This window comes from Pavona decussata, unplaced genomic scaffold (assembly GCF_977016875.1).
Source record: "Pavona decussata unplaced genomic scaffold, jaPavDecu1.1 SCAFFOLD_153, whole genome shotgun sequence".
In the NCBI taxonomy this organism is placed as follows: domain Eukaryota; kingdom Metazoa; phylum Cnidaria; class Anthozoa; order Scleractinia; family Agariciidae; genus Pavona; species Pavona decussata.
Window position 1 is genome coordinate 624,560 of NW_028145565.1, and position 19,411 is coordinate 643,970.

General features: G+C 38.6%; 2 protein-coding genes across 3 annotated transcripts; both read right to left on the reverse strand.

The window, feature by feature from the left end:
- Nucleotides 1-1,405: 1,405 nt before the first annotated feature.
- On the reverse strand, nt 1,406-9,809 carry LOC146466152 (ketimine reductase mu-crystallin-like). The gene is made up of 9 exons (XM_085127726.1): nt 9,729-9,809; nt 8,549-8,817; nt 6,964-7,114; nt 6,676-6,738; nt 6,174-6,275; nt 5,718-5,895; nt 4,967-5,088; nt 4,049-4,133; nt 1,406-2,523 (listed from the first exon to the last, which is right to left on the reverse strand). The coding sequence occupies exons 1-9, from the start codon at nt 9,807-9,809 to the stop codon at nt 2,441-2,443; spliced, it is 1,134 nt and encodes a 377-aa protein (XP_084983852.1). The 3' UTR covers nt 1,406-2,440.
- Nucleotides 9,810-13,159: 3,350 nt separating this feature from the next.
- LOC146466153 (ketimine reductase mu-crystallin-like) lies at nt 13,160-19,357 on the reverse strand. Of its 2 annotated transcripts, XM_085127745.1 has the most exons (8): nt 19,144-19,356; nt 18,535-18,685; nt 18,280-18,342; nt 17,734-17,835; nt 17,277-17,454; nt 16,616-16,737; nt 15,508-15,592; nt 13,160-14,019 (listed from the first exon to the last, which is right to left on the reverse strand). In XM_085127745.1, the coding sequence occupies exons 1-8, from the start codon at nt 19,317-19,319 to the stop codon at nt 13,937-13,939; spliced, it is 960 nt and encodes a 319-aa protein (XP_084983871.1). In that variant the 5' UTR covers nt 19,320-19,356; the 3' UTR covers nt 13,160-13,936. The 2 variants fall into 2 exon arrangements, with proteins under 2 accessions (XP_084983871.1, XP_084983872.1); XM_085127746.1 differs by lacking the exons at nt 13,160-14,019; nt 15,508-15,592 and adding an exon at nt 15,624-16,255 and having other exon boundaries at nt 19,144-19,357.
- Between the last annotated feature and the right edge of the window lie 54 nt (nt 19,358-19,411).

Consider the following 19,411-nt stretch of genomic DNA (forward strand, 5'->3'; position numbering starts at 1 on the left):
GAAATGATACAACGTACAGATACTAAAGATATGTTTTATACAGAGGATGGAAAGTTACTTTTGTATAAGCCTACGTTATGAAAACTTCCCCTGAAGCACGTGTCTCGGTAGCGAACTGAAGGTGAGATATCTGACCTCATGGTCATACAGACACGGAATGCTTTATTATAAGCGTGACAGCATATGCTTTGAGCAATTGCTGGGTGCTATTTTATTGGAGGGAGGGGAGGGGCAGTTCTGAAGTCACAAATGTGCCCCACTGATATAATGACTTGCAATTCTTCAAGGAACTGCTACGTAGGCCGTATTTCATTGGAAACGCAAGCTGGGGTGACGGCAATGCAAATGAGGTTTCTCTCCCTGACTATTCAACCCAAAAGCTTGGGAGGTTGTATTTCAGAGTCCTCTTCTCCTTGGAGAGCTGCCAACCAAAGCTAACGAGCCCCTCCCATCCTTTGTGTTGTTACCCTAACAGGGGTGGCTTCGGAGTTGCTGACACTTGCCAAAGGTGTCACCCCAGACTCTGGTGGGCGGGAGCGTCCATATTCCCGTGGTAGGCTAAGGCACCAGCCTGTCCTACCCCAGTGCCCAGATCATCATTTGAGCTACTTCATGATTACTCCAACTTTGCCATCTTGCACAGTGTCGGAAACTGTCCTGAATGTAAAATTCACCCTCGTGTGTTCACGTTCTCCACAAAACTGTAAATTTTGTGATTTTGAAGAAGACGGCAAAGAAATAAAGTACGTGCAGAGTGATTGTTTAAGCCTAATACACCTATTGTTTGGTGGCGTTCTTGTCGCCGTCAAAGGCGGCTTTTGTATAATCGTAGACAAATCTCAGGGTTTTTGGTGGGGCTTTTATAAAAGCGTTACACTGGAAAACAATGACTCTATGGTCTGTATAAAAACGCCAGCATCTTTTGGCGACAATATGTCGGTTACATTGACACGGTTCGGCACGCTCGTGATTACAGTATGTTGTTGCCACGAGCGGTTTTTTATTGAGTTGTGTCAAGAGGTGGCCGTGAAGCGTTTTAATAACTTAGGCTAGTTCGTTAACACCCGATACGCTGTCAATGGAGTCCCAGAGGATGTCTGGAAAATTAAAGTCACCCGAAATTACCATATTGTCGAACTGGTCAGGTCACAAACTTCATGCAGAAAATTATCGAATACATTCATCCAACTTGGGTCTTCATTGGGTGGCCTACAGAATAAAATTAATTGACCAGTAAGCGTAGCAATTTCGGTAAAAAAGATCTCAAGCTGTTGCAGCTTGGCTTCCTTTTCAGCTTTAAATTTTTTGACAGCTTTGAAGGAGGCTGTTTTGATTGCGATAAGAACTCCACCACCACCTCGATCAGACCGATCTCTCCTTAATATTGTAAAGCCAGAATGCAATATTTCAGAGAAATATGAAATTTTGGTTCAACCATGTCTTACTGAGACATTGGAGTTTACACGCGGATTGCCAGTTTGTTATGCTGTCTTTGAGATAACGTTTTAAGCTTCTGGTATTCATCAAAAGGCAATTTTTCTTACCAGCAGTCAAAGCAGAAACCGGTCCAGGGTTAGGATTGTTGTCACCAGACATCAAGATGCGAAAGGTAGCATCTGAGTTGTTGTAGTAACAAACGTGGCACATTTTCATTGCATGGCACAGTAACAAGTCTTGACTTAATAACCAAAAACAGCCACGGCTCTCACAGAGCTCTTCGAGTGAAGACCTGATTCCCTTACCAATGGCAACAATCCATCGAAGGAGCAATCGTTTTCGGGAAAACGGCAATAAAAATTGTAAGAATAAAAAAGGGTAAGAGGAATCGAAGACTAGTGATACATCCAAGACTACAGGTCGTTTGACCACGAGTCATCCTTCTGTCATTATATCTTTTTAGCCCGTGCGCATGCTCAAACCTCAAAACGTACCACATGGAAAACAAAATGACTACATTGTCATGTATATACATGGCTGAATCTCAGTTTAAGTCAGTAAGGCGGAACTGAGGTGTCAACGAAAGGGATCTGTCGCACATTGTCTAGGGGCTGACTTTTCTCTCCCTCACTGTCTTGTCGGGGTCAAGGTATCGGAAAGCAGCGCTGAACCATCTCCAGCTGGCATAAGCGAACCGCGGACCGAAATCTCGTGGTGCATCGTCCCCGGGGCATCGTCATGGTACAACGCTCCGGCAAAGTGTCCAGAGGTACCGCTGTCGGCTGTATTTTTCTTTCTTCTTCAGCCATTTTGATGTTTAGGCTGGCAAGTCGAACAGTGCTTTCAATTGTGGTTCACACTGAAGGCAATGTTCGCATTCTCACATAATGCCAAGAGGTAAACAGCCAATTAAAATTCACTATCGCGCTAGAAATTTTTCATCTTAAAGTACACTCGATATTCCACATGTTTTAACTTCTGGAGGCAGCTTAGACGTGGTTAGTTATAATGCGGAAGGAGGGGCTTCACTTTCTTTAACTTTGCTTAGCACCAACTTAGCAGACACAACATCTTCCACAGCCATGCCTGAAAGATAAATTGAAATAAGTCAACTATCATTAAATATATATCTCTAGCTGGATTTTTGGACACGGACCCGCTCAAATCATGTGTGGGGAACAACACACAGTAATCCCACACTATCCCAGCTTTCACGTTTTCTAGAAGTAATCGCAGAACTTCAAGTTCTCTCTCGTACAAAACTCAACACAGGTAGCCCAAGCTCTAGGAACGTCTTAGGTCTTCATATATAAAGGTCTCATAAACGCTCCTAGAGCTTGGGCTACCTGTGACAGACCGACAAAAATTAACGTCTTTGAAATTTGATAGCTCGTTCAGTTATATTTTCCCTTCTCCTCTCTCTTATATATGAGATATGTCTAGCTGATTTTTTGAAAAAGTTGGTCAATCAAAATTTTAACACTTTTTGTGTAATGACACCAATAAAAGGACTGGTACATTGCACATATTTGGTCTTTAATATATTTTTTTCTCTTTTATTAGTTGTAATTATTGTAAACTTGTAACGCAGGTCCACATCAGCCAACGGCTGTCAGTCTTTTTAACCTGCGAGATCAAATAAAGTATGTATGTATGTATGTATGTATGTATGTATGTATGTATGTATGTATGTATGTATGTATGTATGTATGTATGTATGTATGTATGTATGTATGTATGTATGTATGTATGTATGTATGTATGTATGTATGTAATAATCATTGTAAAAAATATATTATTGCTCATGAGTGAAAATAAAAGGAAGTATTTCAGTTATTTCACTCTCATCACTCTATTCAACTTCTATGGGTATGTCATGAACTCACCAAATGACCTTATAAGCCAATATAAAGTCAATATTAGTACTTTTAAAATCAGTTTTCTTAAAATTATTGGTGACAACTTTCTTAGTGCTTCTTTTTTTTTTTCAAATGCGTTTCAAAGAATTGAAATGATTTTAAAATTTAGCTTTCAAAATCAACAAAATTTATTGTGATCCTCTGTTGAGATCACAATGTGCATGTAGTTTAGGGTGCATTCAATTCCAACAATTCTAGCTTTTGTAATTCCAGTCCAGTAGTTATTATACAGAAATATATCAGTTCCCAAAAGGAGGTTATTTCTCTTATTCTGAGTTAACTGTATTCCATTCATTCTGCCCCTGATAGCAGAAATATACAGTCCCCAAAAGGACATGAATACTCTCTATTTCGGAATAGTCAAAAGAATGCGCTGTTAGTGTTCCATCTCAGTAAGTTATTGCGACTTTGCAAGAAACAGCCCCTGCAGGTCCCAAGTGGCTTGCTAACTCACAACTGTCGGTCGAGAGCACTACACCGCTATCTCAGGGTTCGAATCCTCTTTCACTCTTTCTTTTTAAGGCTGCTTTAAAGCTGCGCTCATATATAACCATGATGGTCTTTCATTAATTAAGTTTAAAGTGAGTCAGCGTTAACTGTTAAATTTTGCAATAATTATTCCAATTGTACCCTGTGAGAGTCCAACAAGGGTGCACTGACCGGTTAATATTTTTCTCTGGCTCCGTACTTACCTAAAGATTTAAAGATCTTGGTTTTTCCTTCAGGAACAGAAAGTTTTCCTGAAATTACATCACCAATCTCTCCTGAAACTGTCGCCTAAGAGTAAACATTTTGGGTGATGCATGGCCAATTAGAAACCTCAAACTATAAAGTAACTCTTTTAAACTGAAGAAAACAAACTGTCTAATGATTTTTTATTGAATCTAGCTATTTTAAATGAAACCTCCACTCTTGAAATAAATGAACGTTTTAAAAATTGTTGAAAAAACAATCTAATTTCAAATTTCTTTAGAAAACATGGAAATCTTATTACTGCATCAGACAAAACAGAATTTGATCATCGACTATTTTTCATTTTAAATTTACCAGGTGCCACCATGTTGAATTTCATGACATAATACGGCTGCTCAGTTGTTTCACACAAAAGAACTTAAATGCTTAAGTCTGACAACAGCAAACAATAGCAGCAACCGTATGATATCATGAAATCCAAAATGGTGGTGCCCAGGAAATTTAAAATCAAAATAGGCGATAATCATATCTAACTTTTAGCACCCTTTAGTTCTGTTAGGTAGGAGATACAGAATCCCAGAACAATCACACTGTAATCAAGAGAGGTGCAGAAAACTTCAAAGTAAAGATGGTGGCCAAGGGCATCGCCAACTAAAGATTTTAATAGCACAAAAGACACTCCCCTCCAGCTTCCTCTCCCTCTCTCCCTCAGTTATGAGCTTCCCTGCTTAAGGGGTATAATCTAGCTGTCAAGGACTTATAGAAGCCTCCCCCCCACCTATCCCTCTGCTGCATTTCCAACAAAAATGGCCTATTTAAGACTAAAGGATCTCAAAATCTATATATTTCTTAGGCATTGAATATAGTTTTGTAGTTTACACAGATTCCACCCCTTCCTAGTGTTGCAACAGACTAACCTTTGAAAGAATCACGTCACCAGCTTCCGTAAGGGCAGCCTCACCGCTATCTGCCACAATAAAACTGTTGTGCATTACCTCATCATCAAGTTCTCGCCATGTTGGTCGAGTTGCACCAACAGCTGTAGATGAAGAGATGATTAACATTTTATAAGAATTAAGGGGAGACAATTGAGCAATGACTCATGCTAAATTAAGGTAAGTCTGCCAAAAATAAGCATGCAATTTATCCCTGACAGCCAATTTACAGATTTTTTTTTCAGGATTATCACAACTGTCTCACTTACTCACTCACTCACTGTTGTTGAGCAAAAGGATAAAAAAAGGAATTAGGTTGTAACTGTTCTTAATTATGACAAATGAAAATGAGGAACTAGCTGAACCTTGACAGACCTGGTTTCTAGAATTCATACCCATTTTCAGACTTTCAGACCAAAATGGTTAAAATCTACACCCTTTTTCAGACCAAAATGACACAAACAACAAACCCTCTGGCACCACAGCACATACCAGACCTATATAGCTAATGTAGGGGAATACCCCCCCCCCCCCCCTACCCGGGATAATTTATTACTTGCATGGAAATTCTTAGTTTACTGTTCAATGACAGAACAAAGGGCTGTTTTCTATAACCATGTTAGGTTACTGCAACTGCATTACTGAACCTACGTAGCACAAATATAAAAAATATATATATTACATCACATTTCCCTTCAATATCACCTTATTTAGAAAACATCACCACACTCACAATTTATTAAAGCTCCAGGTTTGACGCACTTTCCACACAGAATGGGAGTGGTTGCTAAGCTAACAGTAACTATGACATCAGCTCCTGATGCTGCCTCTTCCACTGTTGAACAAGCTTTTGCACCAATTTCATCTGCAAACGTCTGTGCATTGGCAAAGGCTCTACTCCATACTCTTACCTGAATAAGTCACAAATAGAATTTGAGACAACAGATAATTAAATTAGAACATGTTATAATGCTTTTTGCCTTTATTTCTAAATAATCCAGAAATATTAGGGACTATTGCTATGAGTGTGAAATGGAAGGCTGCAGTGAACCCTCAACAATAAAATTTATAGCTCATGATTCCCAGATCATTAGCTTTTACAATATTGTTGCTTTCAATCGTCAAAAAATTGATTAACACATTTGGTTCACTTATAGTTAGGTTCTAGTTGGGGTGGACTGATTTGTACCTCTGAAAATGGTCTCACAAACTTAAGAGCCTGAGCATGACTTCGCGCCTGAGCACCAGATCCCAGAATGCACAGCACTTGGGCATCCTTGGCAGCTAGGTACTGAAAGAAAAAAAAATATCCTTTAATTTTTTTAAGGAGATTTTTTAAGGAAAGATTATAGTGCATATTTTAATGCTATATAGCTGACAACTACAGTATGTACTAAAACAAAGTCAGCATAAAAGCAACTGTACCTTAAGGGCTGTATTCTAATATTATTTACTGTGATCTTTTTTCTACCTTGGCGGCAGATAAATGAAGCTGCAGCAGCTTTCATTTGTTTAACCATTATCTTAAATTAAATAAAGCCAGTATGAAGGCAGAGCGGTAAGGCTTTATTAATCTAAATATAATTTACTATGATCTTTTTTCTATCTTGATTGCGATAACTGAAGCTGCAGCAGTTTTCATTTCTTCATCCATTATTTTAAAACTAATATTTTATGAGAAAGAATGTTACCTTGGTAGCAACAGCAGAAGCAGCAGCAGTCCGCATCTCGGTTATAACAATTCCATCCATTATCTTTAATAAAAAAAAATATATTACATAAAAAACCCTCATGCACATGTTGCATTCTGTGCTATTTGTATGTTAACATTAAGGAAAATAGTCAATTTTCTTTCCAACCTGCTAGTAAAACTCACAGCCAAAAATGTACAAATTATGGTGATCAAATTATCCTCTGGATGCAGGAATATCTGAATAGTGACCATAAGTAATAGCATGATTAGTAGTTTAGTAACTTACTGCTTGCGATAAACCATTTGAGGGATCTAAAACCATAATGTTGCTCATGGATGTAGGAAGGCCTTCTTTCTTATTCCCCGGGAATCTTGTGACCAGTTTGACTACAAGAGCGTTATCTTTGGCTGAATATGCAGGCATGACAAGGAGAAACCTGCAAAAAATTGAAGTCAATTATCAATACAGGCAGGTCCTGTAGGAGGTAACTTAGAACTTTTCCCTTCCTCCTCTCCACGGTCACCCCATATCAGTGATTCCAGACCCATCATGACCTGGTACCAATTCCCTTCACCTCAACCAAGCCTGTAACTCGATATCCAGTTATCTAAAAGAATGAGTAAAAACGTATGATTGGTGAGTGGGGAGGGAAGGGGTCGCCATAGAGACCTATTGGGACTAATGTCTGGGTCAATTCCAAAAGCGATCATGCCCCCCCGGGCAAACCCCCGGGCATTTGACTTTTTTAAAAATGCCTGATCAAATTCCCCGCTATATGGGCCGATTTCTAGGTCAAATGCCCCACTGGTTGGGGCTGAAAAGTCATCGTGTTGGTTTTTTTTGTATTCGCTAGCTCTATTTATATAAAAATCAACGAAATTGATACATTCACAAATTTAAAACAATTTATTATTAAAGATAATGCATAACATCACATACAAAACTCAACAAACAGAGAGTTGAATGATATATGTACCGATACTCGCTTTTCTTTTATATTAAATGTACATGAAGTTTGCAAATACGTGTCCATTTTTCGCAAAATATTTGACTGCATGATTTGTTCGATAGTTTACGCATTGATTAAATAAACTGGATGATAATCATCTCTTGTTGCAATACAATGGGCATTTATGTTTACGTTTACCTATAAATTTAAAAGCATGCAACTTTATCACAAAAAAAAATGTAAAGCACATTCACTTCAGGAATATATATTTCTATTACAAGTAGAACTGTGAACGGTTTGTTAAAAAACAGTGACAACAAGAACAATAATAAAAAACACTATGTTATGAAACCTAGACATGCCAACAAGTCGAGCTTCGAACGCCAACCAAAGCGAGAACAAAGCTTGAGGGAACTTGGACATACCACTGAAAATGAGAAGCGAAGGGCAATATGTAACCCCGCCATGCCAAAAACAATCTCAGATATATTTGTTGGAACGCTTCTCTATGGTAGTATTAAATGGCTTACATGGAATACAAATCATTTTTAAACACGACCGCTGACCAACATTTTTTTGACGGGTCAAATGCCCGATGGGTCGGGTTTCTAATCGCGTCAAATGCCCCACTATGTGGAGCCGGTGCCCGGGGGTTGCCCGGGGGGGGGGGGGGGGATGATCGCGCTTGGAATTGACTGATACATAACATTGTTCTGAGTACTGATTATATAGAGGTGCAGCTCCCCTCCCCTCTCCCCTCCCCTCTGACAGCTCTGACTTCATGAGCGTGCAGGTTAGTCATTCGTTTGAAAAAAATTCCCTCCCTTCGCTATTTTTCGAATCAATCAGTACCAGCATATGAAAATTACATATGTACAAAAGCGTCACTGGTCAGTTTGTACGTAAGCCTTATTGAGTTACCCACGGTCTTCCAATTGCACTGCAGTGCGCACAGGTTGAAACATTCCACCGCTTTCTCGGGCTGAAAAATTCACCAGAGCTTCTTCAATGATAGGAATGAGATCCTGATATTTGAGGACCTCTTTCACCCGAGAGGCATCAATATACCAGGGCTTCTGATATTTCGCGCGGTCGCGGAGCCGCGAAATTCGGGTATATCCGCGGAATCCCGCGGAATTCACAAAAAAACGCGTAATACCGCGAAATTCGTTAAAAATCGTACTAAATACCTGTCGGTACAACATATCTGAAACTTATCTTGGCTACTGGGGCTGCTTACTTTCCATAAATGCAAATTTACCTTGAAATTTCGTCACTGCCACGAGCCGAAACATAACGTACCATAACTACCAGGCGTTCTTAGATTAATGTTGCGAAAAACTGGGCACGAGAAATGAGAAGACTTTTCGGTGACACTATACGGACTGGGAAAGGAGACTGCTGTCTGTAGTAATGTAGGCACATGTTTAGTCGTACGTGCAGGGCACGATCGAAGACACAACAAATGGTTGACTTCACAAATGGGTTTGAACCTTCGATCACGAACAATCTTGCCTTTTAAACTGCAAAGCAACACAAGAGACCAAGGAGAGAAAAGAAATTTATTGCGTTGCTGTGTTCGGCTCTAAATTGCAGCTGAAAAAATAGGTTAACCGGCGCTTATGTTTTTCTTGTAGCTCGAAACAAGTACAATTGCCTTGAGAACTGTGTTGGATGAACTTTTCTGTTTTTTTTCTTGCCCTGAATTTGACATCCTTCAAATATATCTTTTTTTTCTGGAATCTTTCTTCTTGGCTTTCTTCTTTGTTTTTCGGCGAAATTTGCCCCGAAACTTCCCGCGAAATCGGCCGTTTTCTCCGCGAATGTCTCCAAAAATCCCGCGAAATTTGTTTTTTTTTCTGCGAATTATCAGGTTCCACCGACGAATGTGCCATTATAATTTGATAATTTCATGCGAAAAATGCAGCTTTTGTGTTCAGCGGTAAAAAACAAAAAGGTAAACAGAACCTTCGACATGATTGGTCCGATTTTTGGAATAAACAAATCAAAGAAGACGTACAAAACTTTTCAAAAGCCACGCCCTAGGGAAGGCGGATTGTTTGAAATAACTTCTTTTTAGACTGCTTACTAATGTACTAACCTTTTTACTCGCTGGAGATGTCGAGGCAAGTTGTCCATCAGACCAATCACTTGTTTTGTCTTCAATAAGGACTGCAGTCATTAGTTTTACGACGATATTTTTACTTCCGTTTCTTTTTTTTTTTTTTTTCGCAACGAAGCTGCTAAAGAGCATTGCCACTGGAGCCATAGCTACGCTAACGATAAAAAATAGGGCATCAGTTTCCGTTGCCCTAATAATGGCTTTGTATCGGGTGAGAATTACACACAGAACAAGAAAAGCCTTGCTGCACTGTATTCTACATCAGTGCTTCAGCCCCAGCTTTACTTTATTTATTTACAGTGGAACCTCTCCTTACGGACACCTCTTTAATACGGACACTTCTCTATTACGGACAGTTCACTTGGTCCCTGAGAGACCGAAACCTACCTCTCTAAAACGGACACCTCTATAATACGGACACTTATCCCTGTCCCCTTGGTGTCCGTAATAAAAAGGTTCGACCGTATTTACTATTATTATCATTATTATTATTATTATTATTATTATTATTATTATTATTATTATTATTATTATTATTATTATTATTATTATTATCACTTTTATTATTTATTCTATTATTATTTCAACAAGAAAATTAACGATAGTAAAACAGCATGACGTTTCGACGACTTCATATCGTCATTGTCAAATTAAACGAGTAGAATGGAAATAACGGAAAGGCATATTAATTTTTATAGGTATTGAAAGTGAGGAAATAAATTCGCATGAAAGCATTCAGGTAAAGAGATGCTGTGAATCAAGAACAAAAGACCGAAACTGAACACGCAAGCGGATAATAATAATAATAATAATAATAATAATAATAATTATTATTATTATTATTATTATTATTATTATTATTATTATAACATAAAAAATCTAAATGCACTTGTCAAGAGACACCGAATTGTCTTGCCAAACGACTCGACAGCCTGCAAAGAGTATCAAAAACTTTTCTAGATATGCACAGGTGCTCTAGACTTGGCTTGCTTTCGGTGGGAACGAAAATGTTATCAGAGCTGGTAACGCACGTCCGCCCTACTCGCCGCCATGATGAGTATTAAAACTCGCAACATTGCTCGCATGTTAAGATCGCAACGGGAACACTCGCGAAGAGTCAGTCGCCAATTGGGCCTTTTTACTTGAGAAAGACATGTTTTAAATTTTACTTGATCTCCTCTTTGTAATTAGTTTTTAATAGTTTTTATTCACTTTATAGCCAACGGGTTACGCTGCTTTAGCGCCTCGTGATGCTTCTAAACTGTATACAGCATACAGACGTTTTAACTGCTAATAATAATAATAATAATAATAATAATAATAATAATAATAATAATAATAATAATAATAATAATAATAATAATAATAATAATAATTTATTACTTATGGAGCGCTAATCAATAGCGCTTTACAATCAAAATTACTAATAACAACATCTCTAATTCTAATTACGGATATTAAAATGTCAACTCAAACAAATATAAGGATTTACAATACAATTCTGGTTGGTTATATCAAATTGAACCACTGCTGAAATGATTTCTTAAAAAGAAAAGTCTTAATAGAACTCTTAAAAAATTTCTATAGATCTAATAGTTCGTAACTGTTATGGGAGCTCGTTCCACAGATGCAGCACAGCCGCCTTTAATGCACGCTCACTCAAGGATGCCAGCATCTTACCCCTAGGAGGCTCTAACAAAATGCCTGAGTTGGATCTAAGATTATACGAGGAATTGCATTTGATAGCTAGAAGATTGCTAATGTCTGCAGGTGCGAGGCCATGAATGGCTTTGAAAGCTAATAATGGAATCTTTAAATGTATGCGCGCTAGTACTCAGTGGTAGCAAGTGTAATTCGTAGAGTGCTGTGTGATGTGGGAATACCTCCCGATATCCATGTAACTTAGCTATTTGCTCTTTGAGAAAGCCATACAGTAAAGCATTACAGAATCTAACCTGCTCGTGATGAATGCGTGCACCAACGTGAGCAAGCTATCTCTTGATAAATACTTCTTAATGCGTCTAATGTCAGTTATGCAAGTAGAAGAAACCTGCCTTACATATACATTTGTAATATGGTCACGCATATACAGGTTCATGTGTCAAGCCAGCACCTTAAGTTCTCAACTTGGGAGCTAGGCTCTATCTCTGAACCCCCCCTTTTAATATTCTTAGCCTGCAATTTGCAATTTGTCCCCCGAAATTGCCATATTGTCGAACTGGTCAGGTCACAAACTTCAGAAAATTATCGAATACATGCATCCAGCTTGCGTCTTCATTTGGTGGCCTATAGCAAAAACAGAATGAAATTCTTTGACCAGTAAGCGTAGTAATTTCGGTAAAAATGATCTCAAGCTGTTGCAGCTCGGCTTCCTATTCAGTTTTAAATTCTTTGACAGCTTTGAAGGAGGCTGTTTTGATTGCGATAAGAACTCCACCACCACCTCGATCAGACCGATCTCTCATAAACATTGTTAAGCCAGAATGCAATATTTCAGAGTTGCTGATATTTTGGTTCAACCACGTCTCATTGAGACATTGGAGTTTACACACGGATTGCCAGTTTGTTGTGCTGTCTTTGAGATAACGTTGTAAGCTTCTGGCATTCATCAAAAGGCAATTGGTCTTACCAGCCGCAGTCGAAGCAGAAACCGGTCCAGGGCTAGGGTTGATGTCACCAGACATCAAGAGGCGAAAGGTAGCATCTGACTGAGTTGTTGTAGTAACAAAAGTGGCACATTTTCATTGCATGACACAGTAATAAGTGTTGACTTAATAGCCAAAAACAGAAAAATAGCAACAGCTTTCACAGAGCTCTTCGAGTGACGACCTCAGGATTCCGTTTACAATGTCAACAATCTATCGAAGGAGCAATCGTTTTCGGGAAAAAGGCAATAAAAACTGTAAGAATGAAATAAGGTAAAAGGAGGCCAAGACTAGCGGTATCTCCAAGACTACAGGTCGTTTGACCACGAGTTATTCTTCTGTCATTATATCGTTTTAGCCCCTGCGCATGCTCAAACCTTAAAACGTGCCACATGGAAGACAAAATGACTACATTGTCATACATATGCATGGCTGAATCTCAGTAAGTCAGTTAGGTGGAACGAAAGGGATCTGTCGCATATGGTTTAGGGGCCGACTTTTCTCTCCCTCACTGTCTCGTCGGCGACTGGGTATCGGAAAGCAGCGCGGAACCATCTCCAGCTGGTATAAGCGAACCGCGGGCCGAAATCTCGTGGTGCATCGTCATGGTACAACGCTCCGGCAAAGTGTCCAGAGGTACCGCTGTCGGCTGTATTTTTCTCTCTTTTTCAGCCATTTTGATATTAAGGCTGGCAATTCGAACAGTGCTTTCAATTGTGGTTCACACTAAAGGGCATGTTCGCATTCTGACAAAATGCAAAGAGGTAAACATCCAATTAAAATTTACTGTCTCGCTAGAAATATAACATTAAAAAGTACACTCGATATTCCACAAGTTTTTCAGCAGATGGACAAGCTGCTATTCGCGATCGGCATCGTTATTTACAAGATGACTCGATAGCAAAAATATTATAGTGTAGCAAAAATAAGTTGTTTCTATAACTGTGCATTTTATGCAAACACTGATCAAGTTATACTTGTGTTATCTTTACGTCTCTGCTAGCATACTTGTTGCAAACTCGCTTTTCCAAGAACTTCTAACTATGTAAAGGACTATGACTAGGACTATGTAAAGGACTTTTCATTTAGCTTGTTGACTTTCAAAGAAAGCCACCTCTTGAATTTTCTTATATTATTTGACCATTTTGACAGAAAAAGAAAAAAAATATATTGTCTCTCCAAGTGAGGGGTGTTTGGGAAGCCCTGTTTACACGTGCGATTTTTGTCGCATCATGTGTGAAAATTCAACGATGCCGACAGTATCGCCGCGGTATCGCTGGGTTTCAAACAGTCATGTTTGAAACTAGATGCATATTTACAGGATTTCTCAGAAAAATCACTGCGATATCGCGCTGAAATCGCAGCTGGTTTATACGTCACAAGTCGCAGCCTTGCACGAGAAAAATTGTAGTTACGTGCGACAAAAGTTGTTTCAAAAATTGCATGTGTGAACGGGCCTTAACTATTATTTCGTTTTAACTCTAATACTGATAAAATTTATTGTGGTTAACGGACTTCTGGGTGCAGCTTAGACGTGGTTAGTTATAATGCGGAAGGAGGGGCTTCACTTTCTTTAACTTTGCTTAGCACCAACTTAGCAGACACAACATCTTCCACAGCCATGCCTGAAAGGTAAATTGAAATAGGTCAACATTAAGTTAATGAAAGGGACAAATGAAAGGGACAACTATCTCTAGCTGGATTTTTGGAAATGGACCCGCTCAAATCGTGTGTGGGGAACAAGACGTAGTAATCCCACACTATCACATTTTTCACGTTTTCCAGATGTAATCGCAGAACTTCAAGTTTTCTCTCGTACAAAATTCACTCCGTCACCATAGATAATTTTTTCCCTCTAACGACCAGAACTATGATTAAACCGACCATTATTTCTTACGACACCTTGAATCAACTAAATCTGATTGGCTTAAACGATATTTCTAGAGAGAGAGTCTTTCACAATCATATCAGACAGAACACAGGTGACCACAGGTAGCCCAAGCTCAAGGAAGTCTTAGGTCTTCATATATAAAGGTCTCATAAACGCTCCTAGAGCTTGGGCTACCTGTGACAGACCGACAAAAATTAACGTCCGGCTTTGAAATTTGAAAGCTCGTTCAGTTATATTTTCCCTTCTCCTCTCTCTTCTTTCCTTTTTTTTTAGTTCACTCATGAGCAATCCGATAATATTTCTTATGATGATAATTATTATTTTTTCCTTTTATTGGTGTCGTTACACAAAAAGTGTTAAAATTTTCATGGACCACGTTTTCAAAATATCAGCTAGATATATTTCATATGTATTTCAGTTATTTCACTCTCATCACTCCATTCAACTTCTATGGGTATGTCACGAATTCACCAAATGACTTTACGCATGTAAGTAAATATAAAGTCGATATTAGTATTTTTTAAAATCAGTTTTCTAACAATTGGTGATAATTTTCTACGTACTTTTTTTTCAAATGCGTTTCAAAGAATTGAAAAGATTTTAAAGTTTAGCTTTCAAAATCAATAAAATTTAATAGTGACCCTCTGTTAAGATCACAATCTGAATGTGCATGTATTTTAGGGTGCATTCAGTTGCAACAATTCTAGCTTTTCTTTTCCAGTCCAGTAATTATTATACAGAAATATATCAGTTCCCAAAAGGAGGTAATTTCTCTTATTCTGAGTAAACCGTATTCCATTCATTCTGCCCCTGATGGCAGAAACGTTACCAAAAGAACATGAATACTGTCTATTTCAGAATAGTCAAAAGAATGTGCTCTTCGTGTTCCGGCCCAGTAAGTTATTGGGACTTTGTGAGAAACAGCCCCTGCAGGTCCCAAGTGGCTTGCTAACTCACAATTGTCGGTCGAGAGCACTACACTGCTATCGCAGAGATCATCATGGGTTCGAATCCTGTTCAAGCCTGATTTTTTTTCAATCTTTCTTTCTAAGGCTGCTTTAAAGCTGCGCTCATATATAACCATGATGGTCTTTCATTAATTAAGTTTAAAGTAAGTCAGCGTTAACTGTTAAACTTTGCAATAATTATTGCAATTGTACCCTGTGAGAGTCCAACAAGGGTGCACTGAACAGTTAATATTTTTCTCTTGCTCTGTACTTACCTAAAGATTTAAAGATCTTGGTTTTTCCTTCAGGAACAGAAAGTTTTCCTAAGATTACATCACCAATCTCTCCTGAAACTGTCGCCTAATGCAAAGAACAAGCAACAGAACAATTCCCTGATACATCATTAAAATTCATTTTTCACTAATAAACATGAGTAGCTTATGTGCAGTACATTGCCATATAGTAATTGAGAAATACAGGCAAACTCTCCTTTTAGGTATTTGGAGTAAACATTTTGGTTGATGCATGGCCATACAAACCTCAAACTGTAAACTCTTTTAAACTGAAGAAAACAAACTATCTAATGATTTTTTTATTGAATCTAGCTATTTTAAAGAAAACCTCCACTCTTGAAATAAATAAACGTTAAATAATTTTATTGTTGGAAAAACAATCTAATTTCAAATTTCTTTAGAAAACATGGAAATAATATTACTGCATCAGACAAAACAGAATTTGATCATCGCCTTTTTTTCATAATTTTTAAATTTTCCGGGCACCACCATGTTGGATTTCATGAAGTAACACGGTTGCTCAGTTGTTTCACACAAAAGAACTAATGCTTACCTGACAACAGCAAACAATAGCAGCAACCGTATGACATCATGAAATCCAAAATGGTGGTGCCCAGGAAATTTAAAATCAAAATAGGTGATAATCATATCTAATTTTTAGCACCCTTTAGTTCTGTTTAAGAAGTTAACATACCTTAGGTAGGAATTACAGAATCCCAGAATAATCACACTGTAATCAAGAGGGTGCAGAAAATTTCAAAGTAAAGATAATGGCCAAGGGTATCGCCAATACAGCACAAAAGACATTCCCCTCCCCCTTCCTCTCCCTCTCTCCCTCAGTTATAAGCTTCCCTGCTTAAGGGGTATCATCTAGCTGTCAAGGACTTATATAAGCCTCTCCCCCCCCCCCCCAACCTATCCCTCTGGTGCATTTCCAACAAAAAGGACTGCATTCTAGATAAATAACCCTTAATGGCCTATTTAAGACTAAAGTATCTCAAAATTCATATATTTCTCAGGCATTGAACATAGCTTTATAGTTTACACAGTACCTCCATTCCACCCCTTCCTAGTGTTGCAACAGACTGACCTTTGAAAGAATCACATCACCAGCTTCCTTAAGAGCAGCCTCACTGCTATCTGCCACAATAAAACTGTTGTGCATTATCTCATCATCAAGTTCTCGCCATGTTGGTCGAGGTGCACCAACAGCTGTAGATGAAGAGATGATTAACATTTCATGAGAAGGGCAGGCAATTGAGCAATGACTCGTGCTATGTTAAGGTAAGTCTGGCAAAAAATAAGCATGCAATTTATCCCTGAAAGCCAATTAAGGGATTTGTTTTCCAAGACTATCGCAACTGTCTCACCACTGTCCTGAAACTGAAATTGCTCCAAATAAGCTCCATTTTGACACAGTTGAACCTTCACAAACCTGGTTTCTAGAATTCCTACCCATTTTCAGACTTTCAGACCAAAACGGTTAAAATCTACACCCTTTTTCAGACCAAAATGGCACAAACAACAAACCCTCTGGCACCTGACACTTACCAGACCTATATATAGCTAATGTAGGGAAATACCCCCCCCCCCCCCCCCAGGATTATTACTTGCATGGAAATTCTCAGTTTACTGTTCACTAACAGAACAAATTAAAGTGCTGTCTTCTATAACCATGTTAAATAACTGCAATGGCATCACTGAACGTAGCACAAATATCACCTTTTTCAGAAAACATGAACACTACTCACAATTTATTAAAGCTCCAGGCTTGACCCACTTTCCACACAGAATGGGAGTGGTTGCTAAGGTAACAGTAACTATGACATCAGCTCCTGATGCTGCCTCTTCCACTGTTGAACAAGCTTTTGCACCAATCTCATCTGCAAACTTCTGCGCATTGGCAAAGGTTCTACTCCATACTCTTACCTAAATAAGTAACAAATAGCATTAGAGGCAACAGATAATTAAATTATAACATGTTATAATCCTCTTTGCCTTTATTTCTAAATAATCCAGAAACATTAGCGACTATAGCTATGAGCGTGGAATGGAAGGCTGCAGTAAGCCCTCAACACTAACATTAATAGGTAATGATTCCTAGATCATTAGCTTTTACAACAATTATTGCTTTCAATAGTCAAAAAATTGATTAACACATTTGGTTCACTCATAGTTAGGTTTTAGCTGGGGTGGGCTGATTTGTACCTCTGTAAATGGTCTCACAAACTTAAGAGCCTGAGCATGACTTCGTGCCTGAGCACCAGATCCCAGAATGCACAGCACTTGGGCATCCTTGGCAGCTAGGTACTGAAAGAAAAAAAAAATGTCCTTTAATTTTTCAGTTTAAAGAGATTTTTTAAGAAAAGATTGTAGTGCATATTTTAACACTACATAGCTGACAACTACAGTATGTACTAAAGAAAAGTCAGCATAAAAGCAACTGTACCTTAAGGGCTGTATTCTAATATTATCTACTGTGATCTGTTTTCTACCTTGGCAGCCGATAAATGAAGCTGCAGCAGCTTTCATTTGTTTAACTATTATGTTAAATTAAATGAAGGCCAGTATGAAGGCAGAGCTGTAAGGCTTTATTAATCTAAATATAATTTACTATGATCTTTTCTCTATCTTGATTGCGATAACTGAAGCTGCAGCAGTTTTCATTTCTTCATCTATTATTTTAAACTAATATATTAAACAATCTTACATGTATAAAATTAAGGGATATTAATTTATAGGAAAGAATGTTACCTTGGTAGCAACAGCAGAAGCAGCAGCAGTCCGCATGTCAGTTATAACAATTCCATCCATTATCTTTAATAAAAAAAATACATAACATTAAAAACCCTCATGCACATGTTGCATTCTGTGCTAAAAATAGTCCAACCTGCCAGAAAAACTCACAGCCAAAAATGTACAATGGTGATCAAATTATTCTCTGGGTGCAGGAACATCTGATTAGTGACCATAAGTAATAGACGTATGATTAGTAGTTAACTAACTTACTGCTTGGGGTAAACCATTTGAGGGATCTAAAACCATAATGTTGCCGATGAATGAAGGAAGGCCTTGTTTCTCATTCCCCGGGAATCCTGTGACCAGTTTGACTGCAAGAGCATCATCTTTAGCTGAATATGCAGGCATGACGAGGAGAAACCTGCAAGTCAATTATCAATACAGGCAAGTCCTGTAGGAGGTAACTGAGACACACCCCTTTCCCTTCCTCCTCCCCACCCCCTCTCAGTGATTTCAGACCCATCATGACCTGGTACCAATTCCCTTCACCTCAACCAAGCCTGTAACTTGATATCCAGTTATCTAAAAGAAATTATGAGTAAAAATGTATGGTTGGTGACTGGTGAGTGGGTAGGGAAGGAGGGGAAGGAGTCGCCCAAGAGACCTATTGGGACTACTACTGTACGAAGTACTGATAAGAGGTGCAGCTCCCCTCCCCCCACCCCCTCCCTCCTCTCACAGCCCTGGCTTGATGAGCGTGTGGGCAAGTCATTCGTTTGAAAAAAGTTCGCACCTTTCGCTATTTTTCGAATCAACCAGTACCAGCACTATGAAAATTATAAATATACAAAAGTGTCACTTTGTGCCTTATTAAATTACCCACGGTCTTCCACTTGCACTGCAGTGCGCACAGGTTGAACAATTCCACCGCTTTCTCGCGCTGAAAAATTCACCAGAGCTTCTTCAATGATAGGAATGAGATCCTGATATTTGAGGACCTCTTTCACCCGAGAGGCGTCAATATACTGTGGAGGTTCCACCGACGAATGTGCCATTTTAATTTGATAATTTCCTGCAGAAAATGCAGCTATGACCTAATTGTGCTCAGCGGTACAACAACAAAAAGGTACACATAACGTTCGACATG